The 13,713-nt window shown below is 38.4% G+C and overlaps 1 protein-coding gene and 1 long non-coding RNA gene across 3 annotated transcripts in view; both read left to right on the forward strand.

Moving 5' to 3' along the window:
• The first annotated feature begins 2,082 nt into the window (after positions 1 to 2,082).
• Positions 2,083 to 13,713, forward strand: part of cfap20dc (CFAP20 domain containing) — a 36,543-nt gene continuing 24,912 nt past the window's right edge. Inside the window, exons 1-8 of one of the 2 annotated variants that reach the window (XM_062544624.1) lie at positions 2,083 to 2,184; positions 2,600 to 2,681; positions 3,411 to 3,500; positions 4,364 to 4,457; positions 4,567 to 4,639; positions 6,052 to 6,166; positions 11,824 to 11,974; positions 12,812 to 12,958. In XM_062544624.1, the coding sequence (XP_062400608.1) occupies positions 2,661 to 2,681; positions 3,411 to 3,500; positions 4,364 to 4,457; positions 4,567 to 4,639; positions 6,052 to 6,166; positions 11,824 to 11,974; positions 12,812 to 12,958 (691 nt within the window). In that variant the 5' untranslated portion in view covers positions 2,083 to 2,184; positions 2,600 to 2,660. Of the gene's footprint in view, positions 2,185 to 2,599; positions 2,682 to 3,410; positions 3,501 to 4,363; positions 4,458 to 4,566; positions 4,640 to 6,051; positions 6,167 to 11,823; positions 11,975 to 12,811; positions 12,959 to 13,713 lie in introns of those variants that run through there. The other variant, XM_062544625.1, reaches the window with a different exon arrangement.
• On the forward strand, positions 6,626 to 10,469 carry LOC134092303 (uncharacterized). The gene is made up of 4 exons (XR_009940194.1): positions 6,626 to 7,083; positions 8,673 to 8,730; positions 9,524 to 9,599; positions 9,902 to 10,469. It is a non-coding gene; the product is annotated as an uncharacterized LOC134092303 (long non-coding RNA).

Here is a 13,713-nt window from a genome sequence, read left to right on the forward strand (position 1 = left end):
TAGACATACGTTGAAGGAAAACGTAGAATACCATAAAGAATGTAGAAGTACTGCAGTTGAACAGGAAGAATGAGAGAAAGGGAGGGTGAGCGAGAGAGACACGATAATGATAATTGCAGAAGATGTCACAGTGTGCATAGTGCTGAAAATGAAGCAAAAAAGCCATTATGCTTTCACCCCTGTCAATTGAGAGAATGCTGATTAATTTCTCAGAGGAATGCCTGTCTCAAATTAGTAAAATCTCTGAGAATCTGAGGTAGGAATAAGACCTGCCAGTTTGACAGTGAATAATTTACATCAGATTCGTCATTACAGGCTGCTGTGAGATTGGGCAATCAACTGACAAGCAGGAAGTAAAAAAATCAATCAAGTGAAGTGAACCTCTTGCTTGCTTTCAGTCACATTTGTTAAATTCATGAAAAATATTCTTGCTATTTCTATGTTGCTGATCAGATCATTAACGGCCGCAGCAACAAAGATGATTGACATCATGAATGTGAAGGAGGAAGGACGTCACTGTTGAACCTTCTGCAGTTATTGTGGGCTTACTTCAATGAAACTAAATTGAATTCAATCAATCACAGATTAAGGAAGTTGCCTGTTTGATAACCCCAATAAAAAGTGTTTGTGATGTTTTTTTGACCACAAATGTTTCATTGTTGACAATTTGTATCAACAACACATGGTTGTTGATTGGCCACTGTACATAATGGCCCAGCAATGGTAGTATTAGTACCTTGCGGCTCAATTCTGATCCAAATTACAAGGCCAAAAGTGACACCATAGCCTATCAGGGCCCATGGAGACACGGATCTCACAAACTAATTCAGTGCTTTGAACATTTTTATTTTTAAGGTTTTGTTTTCCCCCTCTTATAATTCTCATTTTAGAAAATACATCCATGGGCTCTTGTGGGTTAGGCACAAAAATTTACCTTTTTCTGAGAATGTATAGACTACTTGCTCTGAAAGTCAAGGTTAGAGAGTAAGTCATTTATCAGAAAATGCAACACTGACCTTTCACAGCAGCCACAGTTGTCCTTTATTTGTTATGCTGTCATAGGGCATCCATGTTGTATTGTTGCATGTTGTATAAAGCATCCGTGGCCTACTGGTAAGGAAGTCGGACTGGTTGACCGAAGGGTGGCCGGTTCCCTGCCTGGTAGAAAAATGTGGGTGGGGGAAGTGATTAGAACAACTCTCCTACATCTAGAGGTGCCTTTGAGCAAGTCACCTAACCCCCCAACTGCTCCCCGGGCGCCAAATGAAGGGCTGCCCACTGCTCCGGATGTGTAGGTGTACTCCTTGTGTGTGTGGGCTCCCAGCTCACTGCTCCAAGTCTGTGTGTATGAATGTGTGCTCACTACATCCGTATATGCAGAGAAAAAATTTCCTCGCAGGACAACCCCCTTCCCCATCTGAAAAGACATCAAAGTATTGAAACCTGCTGAGGTATAACCAGGTCACTCTGATACAGCCTTGTGTGAATTATTCCTATAGCTGAGTGAAACAGGCCTGTAAGAAAGACTTGAAATTCACCCTGATATTTGGAAATCCCATTGTGGAATTAAACCGGCAAGTTTTTAAGCTATATCAGTATATATTTATTTTTCATAATATAGCCTATTCATGGGTTTCATCAGGTCCCTTTATAGGCCTACAGGTGTACATGTGGCTAGATTATGAATGCAAACTACACGGTGTTTGATTAACACACCTGTGGAAAGGGACCTGATGAAACCCATGAATTAAGCCACTCTTTCATTAGAGTGCCTACCCCATTCTGAGTAGGCCTACTTTATTCTCACTCACTGTCTCACATAGTATGTCAAGAAGAGAGCCTTGATACAGAATGAATGATCACATAAGAAACGCTATGCTACTTTCTAAAGAACCGTGACGCTGTAACGCCAAGGTAAGCCCAATAAACGTGAATAGCTCCTTCACTGTTGTTGCATAGAGTAGTAGACCTAACAGAAAACGTTGTTGACCACGCACAAGGCAGGCACATTCACGCGTGCGCGTGTGTGGATGTTGTCTTGTTACCTTGACGACGTTCAGAGCTGCTTCCTTCCACCATGATAAAGACCTAAGTTGGAAACAGTTTTACATTTAAATCATTTTCATCCAGCATATCCTTAACGTAGCATCATACCACTAATTGGACTTGACTTGTCGAATTCAGGTGAGCCTTACTATAGTATTTAGCTCCCGTGAACTTTTGCATTTTAGTTTACACGTGTTAGGATTAATGCTGGTGAATGGAATTAGCCTAGAACTAGTCTAGCTACCTGACGTTACATTATAGTCCGCCAAAAAGCTCGTTAGCAACGACGCCCTTGCTTTCTGGTGGCACAGTCTGCTACGCCAATCACAGTTTAACTAGCTGTAGGAATATTTGTCATTCTGAAACCATAATATTAAGATATCTTACAGTAACGTTAGTCTAATCTCCAAATTCAAGTTCAAGTTTCCCTGAATTCTAGCCACCCTATTCAGTTTTTCAGAACAGAAACAATGCTAGGCATATCATTTAGTAGCCTATGCATAAACCACGGATAACATTAACGTTCTTGTCTAATGTTGTGTCTACCTTTCAGCAGTGTCAGTCATCTTGTGAACCACACATGCCCTCGGAAGGAGTCAAAAAATATCTTCAAAATGTTTAAAAATGAATATCAGGTGACAACTCACGACATTATTACTGACTTGTGGTGCGTTCATCTGGTCTGGGAATGGGAAGGTTTTCATTGATGACATAACTATGAGCGTTCACGTGCTGCAGTTGGAATGTGGGAAAATCAAGAATGGGACAAGTTAAAAGATCTACACACATTAATGCTAATTGGTTATGGTTATTATAGTTATGGTATTTTGCATTTGCAGGATATGAACCAATGGAGCGTAATTAACATGCATAGAAGTTACAAGTGTCCTCTTTTCTGATTAAAGACCAGATTTGCTGCAACATTCTGGATCACCTTATGGTCTCCATAAGCAAGTGAACCACCTAACAGTGAATAGTCCAGTTTGGAAAGAACCAGGCCCTGCACAAAAAGTTGTGCGGCATATTGTGTCACATAAGGTCTGATCTTCCTCATGTTGTAAAGGATAAACCTATACGACTCATTTTTAAAAAAACTTCATGGTGTTAGAGCTTGTGAAAGAAGGATATACAGCTTTCAAGTGTCTCTGCTTTTAAGCGACTAAAAATTGTGCTATAAAGTGACAAACTCAGCAAAATCTTTCCCAAGTATGGTGTTTTGGTGGAGGTGGTCATCATTGTTACATTTTCCCATTATTCCTAGATCTGAATGTACCACAGTACCAGGCTATCTGAATTTTCATTGGACATTAACTTCAATTCTAGTAGTCACACCATAGTCTACGTCTGCCTTTTTTTAATCACAGGGAGGGCCTGTGGTGGAAATTTTCAGTGCACAAGGAAAAGATCCTGTGGCAAAATGGAAACTCTCCGGTGGACCTTCAGGAATAAGTAAAGTACGATTGTACATACTGCTTTTTAAAAGTATAATTGTTTGCTTTCTATGGTCAAAGAGCAGGAAGCTCAAACAGTAGACCTTGATCTATTTGGCACGGATGCCTTTTGTTGGCTAATCCTGCAATACTATACAATTTAGGGCATCCAAAGTGCACAATATCATATTGAAAGTCTTGTACACTACTAGTGTTTTGTCTGGCAATTAGTGAAGGACGTTGTAAATAATAGTGAAGCAGTGACAGGTTGAATTTAGCGTAATGACTATACCAGCTTGGTATGTCAGCACATTTATGCTCCCCATATGACCCCCCCTTCCACAAAATGTTTCACAAGGTGAGAGTGTTATATTAGAGGCAGTTAATACCAAGATTAGGAAATCGACAAAGGAGTAACAAAAGCAAAAACTAAATAATAATAATAAAAAATAATCTTCAGGGTCAATTAATTTATCCACAAGGCAACATTTTTTTGTGTTGTTTTGTTCATTAGTTTTTTTCCAATAGGCCTGCTAGTGCATGTATGCTGTTGCACGCAACATTTTGTATACTTCTACTAACTCCAGGGATAGTAGGGTCACTATAGCTTTACTGGTCTTTGGTATTATTTGCCCTCAACGGCGCCTTCCAGGCAGCGCTGCCTTCAAGGCACTACTCCCCTCAGTTTAGGGGTAGGATGAGGGTTGAGGGGGTTAGGGTTAGGAATAGGGTAAAGGTAGTGCCTTTTAGGCTGTGGTGCCTGGAAGGTGCCATTGGGGGCAAAAAACACCATTGAGCGTAGGTTACTGGCACTGTTATTTTGGGGGTCGCAGGTTGAAAAGTTTGGGAACCAATGGGCTGGGTAATTGTGTCTGTGTTATGGATAGGAGTTTGATAAGGAGGTGAAGGGATTTGTCTACTGCTTGGAGGGCAGCAGTCAGACCAACAGGATGCAGATACCGCGTGATAGCAAAATGGCTCGTGAGTATTTCCAACAGCTATGAATGTAATCAAACCCAACAGCTATGACAATACTAATCAAACCCAACAGGGATTTAACTGTTTAACTGTTTAGTTTTTTTTTTTTTAGTTGGACTGGTTCAGAAGTTCTTAGTCCTCCAAGTCAAGGTCCCCCTTGGTAAGGATTTTTCTACAGAGCTTTTGTAAGTATCTAATTACCTATCTATCTGCCCCTGTACACACAAGTGAAATTGACTATATGTTGTGGATAGGCTGTAGAATGTAGATATGTAGATATGCTTTTGATCAGATTGTGTCATATCAGTACTGCAAGCACTGATTAGACCTGTGAATTGGTCTCTGAGTAAAAAGAGAAAAAAGGAAAATTCCACTGATCTGCTTTCTGTAGGTATTGGTCTCATCAGGTTTTGAGTAAAACATTTTGGCATGCTGAGTCTTGCATAAGGAAATACATTAAAAAAAAAACCTCTCGTTCACTATTAAACATTGCAATGCTCTTTTCATACAGTATATAGTTAGATTTAACTAGCCTACTTTGGACTGCTGTGTGAGCTTGTCCTAAGTACAACACTGTGATGGATAAAATGATCAGTGGCTCATGTTGGATGGTGCTGTGGCTGCTGAGGCTTTAGGCCCATATTGCACTTCTAGAGAGGCAACAGTTGCTCTCTGTCTGCCCGCTCAGTCACATCCACACGTCTAATGATGATATACTTTACAGCTAAGAAACCGAATGAATCAGGAGAAAATGCTGTTTAACCATATGGTGTAACAAGAGGACCGGAAATAACGTTTTTATTGATGAGAATAAAGTACCTCTCTTGACTAAATGACTTATTCACTATTCATCCTAACAGTCATATTACAATCACCGACACACAGTAGGAGGATTGAGTTGTCCCATTCATCTTCTGTTCGTGGTTTTTTTTTTTTTTTTTTACCTTGAACGCTTCTTTGGTAACTCTGGTTAGAGGTGTGATGTTGTGAGAATTAGCATTCATCATTGAGAAAAGACTAATGCTTCGCTCTCTTTATTTGACTTTAAAGGGGATGTAACTAATCCAAAACTAATCCATCGCTGCCATTGCCATTAATTCACCATCATGACGAGTTGATCCTCTTTATCCATTCTCTAATCCAACAGATTGACAGTTAGCATTACGTTCATTTTCGTTTGAAATCGCACAAACACAGTAGGCCTATAACCCCCGTATTACTGCAAATTATTCATGTATTTCCTCTCATTTCACCTGGCATAATCCTAACACTGAGGACCTTAACGATTTGCTACTGCACTAGTGTCAATCTCAATTTTTATGGGTGTATTAAATAGTCTGGTTGAAGTTTTCTGTTCAACATCAAATCTGCTAATGTCATACTGTTTTAGCCATAGCTATATATCTGTGTGCACTCTATTTTTGAATTGGACAATTGTCTGATAGCAGAGTGAGTTGGAGCTCAGTAAGCATACACATGCTCCTAAAGAGATGCCATCCTAATTCAGCTCCAGCTCCAGCAAGAACCAAACTTGTCACCGAATTATAGATGAAATATAAACCACTCAACACCACAGGTTGTTTATCCTGTCTTGCAGGATAACTGATGCAGGTCATCTGAAGAGAAGACTGTACTTGTCAACAGTGCACAAGGAGGCTTCAGCAACCCCCCTTCATGCCAGAATACCTCTAACAAGTTTAGCCCGTAATGTTGTGAGTGTGAATGCTTGGATTATTGGAAACAAAAATGACAGCAACAATACTTTCAAAATGATACCTTGTATTGTACAGTCATGGTTGAATTTGTTGGTATTGGAAAAAAAAGGGCTTACGTTTTCTGTAAAACTGATGAAATTCAAAGCAATTGTTTCATGTATAGCTGCATGCCTTTGGTGGCTCTTCTGCTAGCCAGTCAGCTGGTATTGCGACAAGTGTCAGGCTTGTCTGATGCAGTTCCTGTGAAAATGAATGTCTGGGTTACAACTGACCCTTACAAACACTGGGAGGAACCACCAGACCTCTTACAATGTCATTCTGTGTCTGTGCTGAGGCATCCTGCTGTGAAATATACAGCCTAGCAACAGAACGCTCAGTGCCAGTTGTAGGTCATATGTCCTCCAACAGGATAATGACCCAAGCACGCTACACTGTATTCCCCAACAGTGCTATAAACTCAATAAAATTGCTGAGCTGTACTCAAAGCTGCCATATTGTTCTGGAACCACAAAAGTTTTAAGTTCACTCAACTGGTTTCCCAGTTATTGATTATTTAGAGTAGAGTAGCGCTTAGTATATGAGTAGAACTGACCTCCTAACTCATTTCTTTCAAGAGTGGATTGAAATTACGTCTGACGTAGTAATGACGTGCTAGTTCATTGGCTAGGTTCATTTCAACACGGCTTGCAGCCACTTGCAACTAACCTACACAAACCAACACAAACCCACAAAAACAAATAAGCATTTTAAAAATTGGAAATGATGGATGAACTAGTATATGGTTGATTTTGGCGGATGTAAATTAATACACTTTGACATCAGACGACTAGTTTGCAAGGACTGCTGCGCACCCGGATGTAGACAACAACAACAACATCAAGATCCATCAGCAACAGCCTTCCAAAGGTGCAACGGTAAGAACGCACTTTCATTATTTAATTGATTTGTTTACCGTCTTCCAGCGGGCAGACCTCAGCTAAAGCGTAGGCTATGAAACAGACCTTTTGTGGGCTAGCTGCATGTTTTAGCGAGTTAACTAAAGTTTGTTGTCTCAGTCGTCAGCTAGGTTAGCCAGCCGAGTGAGTGCCTAGCCTACTACTTACAACAACTAGGCTATATACCTAGGCTACAACAACTTTGACAAGATTTGGGAAAGATTTTTGAACGATTGTAGTCTTCTAACTAATGCCTGCCATTCAAGCTTTACCCAAAAGACTACAATCTTTGACGAGTCTTTCCCAAATCTTGTCAAAGTTGTTTGGTTTAGCACTAGCCCACCAGTCTATCAACTGGTCTGCAGCAATGTTTCATACATGACGCTTGGTAATCAAACACATTACACACAGTCCACGCGCTTTTAAACAATTTATTGGTGGACTAGCTGCCATGGGCTACATGGTTCGCATTAGTTGCTATACTGGGCCTCACTGAAGTGGCCACTCCACTCGCGCTTTCTATGGGTGGCTCTCAAACTCTCCTCGATCCTCGATGCTCGGTCCTCTAGGCTCGTTCCCACTGATCTAACACTGGATAGACTACCCCATAGTTGACGCCCCATCATTCCTTATCTAGATCGGTGAGGACGAGGACCGAGGAAGGAAGGGAGGATGTATAAAATAGCCTACCAAATGAGAGGCACCCCGTGATTCACGCATGGACAGTAAAATATAACAGTTTAAGTCCGCTGTAGGCCTATAATAAAAAATGCATTGGGTGATGACGTTGTAGTAGACCTAAATTCAGAAAAGTTAAATCGCACTAAAATGAAATTATCTAGGCTACGCAGAGAGGGCGTTCTCGAGAGCGATTACAATTAAGTTTCAAGCCTATCATTATCCTCGTGTCCCCTGTTAATGCCATTATTGTACATTAGACCATGTCATCTCCACCACACTTTCTGCCATATCTGTCATTTCCATCACTAGGGCCTACACATTTTAAGTTAATCATATGAAAATAATACAACATGCATTTTTGGAAAATTAAAACATATCTGTGTAATATTTAGCCTATTCAAATAATACATTTGGAACCATATGGGGTTTTTTTTATTATTTAAAAAAAAAACAAAAAAAAACACGTTTTGTTCTGTGATGGAAATAACAGGCTTTTGGAATAAATTGGAAAATACATTATTTAGGTAAAATCATCACTGCCACTATTAGGGTAGATAATTAAACCATGCAAAAGTATTTTTATTGAAAATGTTACATTTTCTTAAAATGTCCAGGTCAAAGAGTAGCCTACCATGGCCTAGTTGAAGAGTAACCCTGCAGCGGTAACATCTGTCTTATATTAACGTAAATTCCACAGTTTTGTTAACACAGATAGGAAGTCAAATTGTAGGCCTAGCTCTGAACTTACTGACAATAGCCTAAGCATGGTCAATGTCAACGTCTGACTCTGATAGGCATGCCTATAGAGGGATATGAAGAGATTGTCTGACTGGCTTTCATGCTGAAGTGAAATAATAGTCATCATAATAATTTAATTTCTCCTGCAGGACCAGATGGCGCTGTGACATTCATTTTCAGTTCTGTGCAAGGAACCATCATGCCATGGTAAGTGATAATTTACTGGTCTTCAATTTACTAGTGTCACAATGTAGCCACTGTGTAGCCTATATTATTATAGTAATATTTTGTAAGCATTTATCCACCAATGAGAATAGCCTAGTCTAACCGTATTCCTTTGCATCTCTCCATAGGGATACACAAAGGCTAGAGTTGAGTGATATTTTTGTGTCAAGGAAGGGATAACACCTTAGACTTTAGATTTTATATATCAAAATGGGTTGGCTATGTGGTTATGTGACGCCTTTTCCAAGAAGCTCAGTTACAGTATTTTGCCATTATTGATTAAATCGCAGTCAGTTTTCAAGGGTCAGCCCATGACCATGCATACACCACTCATGCATTTAAAGGGCTGAGAACCAAAGGGGCATAAGTGACATTTCACCAACTTAATAGGAGAGCCCAAACAAATCTAACTGCTTCTATATGTTCACAGTTAAAGACCTTTGGTTTTTGTTTAATAACTTTATGTTTACAAATATTTTACTTCTATAATTTTGTCAGCTAGAAAGAGCTCTCAGCTTTCAGGTGATATATATAACTCAATTTTGACCAAAATGTCACCTACGCCCCTTTGGTTCTCAGCCCTCGATTTGGACCTTCCAGTCTATCAATGCACTGAAAATTCATCTCTCACGATTTCATAGAAAAACTGAGCAGGAGGTTGTGTCTTGTGTTTACATGTCGCTTGTACTATAGTATTATTTAATATATGCACAGGATTACTATTCTGCTGATTTGTCTTCCCATTACCTCACAATCCCTCTCTCTGTCTTGATAGGACGATGCTGATGTCAACAGCAGACGAACAATTATTCTGCAGGCCCTTCTAATCTTCCTGCAGGATGACCTGGAATGTAAGTTTTTGATTCACTCTTTCCTTTTTTCTTAATTTATCTTCTCTGTATATCTCTATTTCTATTTAACCCTCTCTGATACTACATTGCAACCAAAAGACAACAACCACAACCATCTTCCTAGCCACCAGAATAGCAATTAAATCATACTACTGTACATTTAATTTGGGACTTTTCATTCACTGGTATTTCATATTATATGAAATACACATATACAGTATGTATAGTGTTTGTAATGTACAGTATGTAGTGTTTTTCACTGACTACTCTACTCATTAACTAATTACTGTCATGTTCTTCAGGTAGAAGAAATTGACCTGCCTGACCTCTCGGATGCAGCTGTACCTATTCTCACTGTCTCAAGTGATACGGACTCCCTTGTGAAGTTTGGTCATGCTATCCATTCTATAGTTCTTGAGGGAGCTATTGTTGAGTGTGATATAACAGAGTTGACAGATGCGTTAATTTTACTGTTTGCCTTAATTTATGCACTTCATGTCGATTATCCAAAGCAATTGTCTTACGCATTTAATTTCATTCAAAAATTATAATAGGTTTGGGTGACCTGAAGTCGTTACCTCCTAGACTACTTAGCCTTAAAAATGAATTGCTGATGATGGATGAGTATGCAGTCTGTTTTCCAAATCTCATTGTTGGTAGTGCCAGCATTTTAATACTCAAGCAAGCAATGAAGTGATTTTTTTTTTTTTTTTTTTTTTATTATTTATGTTGGCCTTATTATTTTTGTTATTTGAGTATTTGTACCTTTGTTGACGAAATGGTTGTTATTTCTTAGATTTTTTTGTATTAACCCCATTGCTGGGGAGGTTGTTCTGTTAGAATTCAAATGGAATTCTTAAATAAATGGAATGTGCAGTGAAATGGTCTTTTCAATAATTTTTCAGTTGGATCATACAAACAAAATATGTTTGTGTTTGAGGAAAATAGTAAATATAAACAGTCAATAAAATGTGTTTCAATAGAGTTAAGTCAACTTAAAAATATAAGAGGCTGAATTTATAATGTTTAGGTCTGAGAAATTGAATGAGTCATGTTGATAACATTAATATATTATTAGGAGCGTTAACTTAAAAAAATCTATTCCATCTTTAGTGTCAAATTTGCTAGATTTAACAATGATTTCAAAATGATCAGGTTCATTGAACTTATCCAAGATTTAAGTAGTGATTACTTAAAATTTTTGATTGTCAAATTATTATGTTTCAGTTCATCAATGTCCTCAAAAAAAAAGAGTGTGAATACAGCTTAGAGTTTTGAGTAGTAATTACTTAAAATGTTCGTTTGTTGAAGTTATTTGTTTTAATGTTGTTCATTTTCTCAAAGATTTGGAGTCTAAAGAGCTTGTCTGGCTAATGTAGTAATTACTTAAAACATATATTTCTCACATTATTCTTTTTAATTGGATCCTTGTCCTTAAAGATTTTGAGCTTTAGAAAAGTCTCATTTTAAGTAGAAATTACTTAAAGAATATGTTAACGTAGCTAAATAATTTGAGGTAATCAGTTTCATCAAATATTTTGAGTTCATTGAACCTGTTGGGGCTTACAGTGTACTAAAGGCATTCAAGAACGGTTCAAGAAGGAACAGTGGACTATTCTAAAGCGGCCTTCTATGATCCCATTGAGCATGTTTGAAAAGAGTTGAATCATGTACAGTAGTCTGCAGAAGCTTGAGATGACTGTTTAATGAGAAAGAGTGGGCAAAACTACATGATTGAATGAAAGAAAAAGTCCGTTACACAACATGTCTGAGGAAGGGCTAACGCAAAAGAATGTGCTTGTTTTTACTCAAAACTACATGATTGACAGATGCAGAGGTCTCATTTAGAGCCACAGAAAGTTAGTTGTTGGAAGTGATTGCATTTAAAGGTTTTTCAGCACACTATTAGGTGAAAGATACCATCATGTTTGTGAATGGCATTTCCATTGCAATTGAATGAACCATAAATCAAAACTAATATCTAAACATGTCATAATCAGTTATGAATGCCAACTGTCCACTTGTCTGTTTCAAATAATTTCAAAGCAAAGGGTTTTCATTTTTCATGGAAGGGTGCCAGCAATTTCAGCCATGACTGTGTGTATTCTATTCTGCAAAACTGTCTTTTATTCTGACTGTTGTGTTGACATATGGACATTATCCTGTAGCAAAAAAGTGTGTAATTTTTATTACAATGCAATTGTTTGGCCTCCTTGTTTTACAGTGGTGCAACATGTGCATTGATGTGGATTCGTTCACCCAAGAGATGTTCAAGGGAGCAGTGTTTATGCATTTGGATTCCATTAGCATATCAGCCTCATGCAAGGTCAGACGGATCTTCACCATGAAAGCTGAGCCTGCGGACTCGGACAGAGGTGGGATGCGTGGCCTGGAGGAATTTGACTAGATGATGAATGGAATGTATCATAAGAATATCTCTGGATTGTGTTTACATGAGTAATAATATTCTATCTGAAAAAGTGACTTTGTGAAATTGGTGAAATCAGCTGTACTTCCCTGAAGGTAACCAGACTAATTAGACAAAGGACATTAGAGATTTTCTAGTAATTAAAGTGTTGTTATATCATTGTATTATGTATTATAATACTATTATATACCCACCAAACCAAATTCTATGGTAACACATTCTTACCTACAGTCTCCATACTCTTCATATTAAGAAATAAAAGGCCATTATGTCCACAGTGAAGAGCAGTGAGTACTTTTGAAAACACTAAAATGAGACACCATCACATACCCTTGGGTATCCCTCTATCTATCAGTGCTTTGAAATGAAGCATGGTTTTGAGCTTCTTGTCGACTAGTGTAAACCACAGCTATGTACTTTGGATTGCCAAAGGAGTTTGGCTATTTGCATTTTCATTATAACTGAGGGCTTGCTAAAGATCGTGGACATTTCTAAACTGCTATGCCAGTAACTCACAATAGCTTCATTACTGCTGTCTGTCTGAATTTATGTTTTTGTTATGTAACCACTACTGAGTCTGAGTGAGTGAGAAAGTTAACTTTTTAAACATGATTTGTTAAAAATGACTTACAGTACCCGAGCTTGATTTACCTGAACATGACTTGCCCTAACATATCTTGCCTGAACTTCTCATACCACTTCTCAACTTCTCATTGCTGCTTTAAACTAGTAAATTAACTAATAAATGAGCTACTTCTCATTATTTTCATTATGTGACTCCCAGATCTCTACATCTATAGACATGGCAGACTGGATGAAATACCCAGGGCTTGCCAGTTTCCAGCTGAGGTTCAGCACATCACCCAAGTCATCAGCATGAAAAGTGCGGCTGCCTCTGACGTTAGGGCCGCCTCTTGGAAAACAGATTCTGGTAAATCAGACAGAAAATTATGAACCAGACTGATGCTGCTCTGTTTTACCTTTACCCACTCATCAGTGAGCAATTTTGTTGGGATTGGACTTTGTGTTAAAATAGGAAGCAAAATTGGCCTGGAAATGAGTTTTTTCTCTTGTATAACAGGAAGCAGCTTCAGTGAGGTAGTGCTGTGACAACGACTCGAATCAACTGCAGTTCATTAAAGCATGTGTCTCACAAAGAAATGTGTATAATTTCAGGATGATTTACAGTTGATGATGTAATCATTATTGATGAAATATTTTCTCACAGCAAAATAGAACATACTAGTTCCTGTGAGAGTTCATGAAGATATGACATACAAGTATTTGTTATTATTAATGAAGTTATCCTTTCAAAGAATTAACTAATGTTGATGTGATTCCAAATACTGCTTTGTTTATGAAGTTACTTTTCTTTTTCTTTAGTCTCTGCTCAACCGCCAAGATGAAGTATTTTTCAACTGGCGACATTTGTGCTTTGTGGGAGTTAGAAGTCCTTTATGAAAGATTCCTTTGTATTTTCGTTGTAGCAGTGTGTGTTTAGTTTACTCTGACCTTGTATGCTAGTCTTTGTAGCTCCTAGCACTCTTTGGGCTGTTTGTTTTCTTTGATCTACCCTAGAAAGAAAGCGTCTTTGAACACACTGCTTGTCTGTTGGTGAACTTTTAATTTTCCTGGTGTTCCTCTGATTGAGAGCCTGCCAACTAGAGACCTCACAAACCCTTAAGC

Source organism: Sardina pilchardus, chromosome 9 (assembly GCF_963854185.1).
Source record: "Sardina pilchardus chromosome 9, fSarPil1.1, whole genome shotgun sequence".
Taxonomy (NCBI): domain Eukaryota; kingdom Metazoa; phylum Chordata; class Actinopteri; order Clupeiformes; family Clupeidae; genus Sardina; species Sardina pilchardus.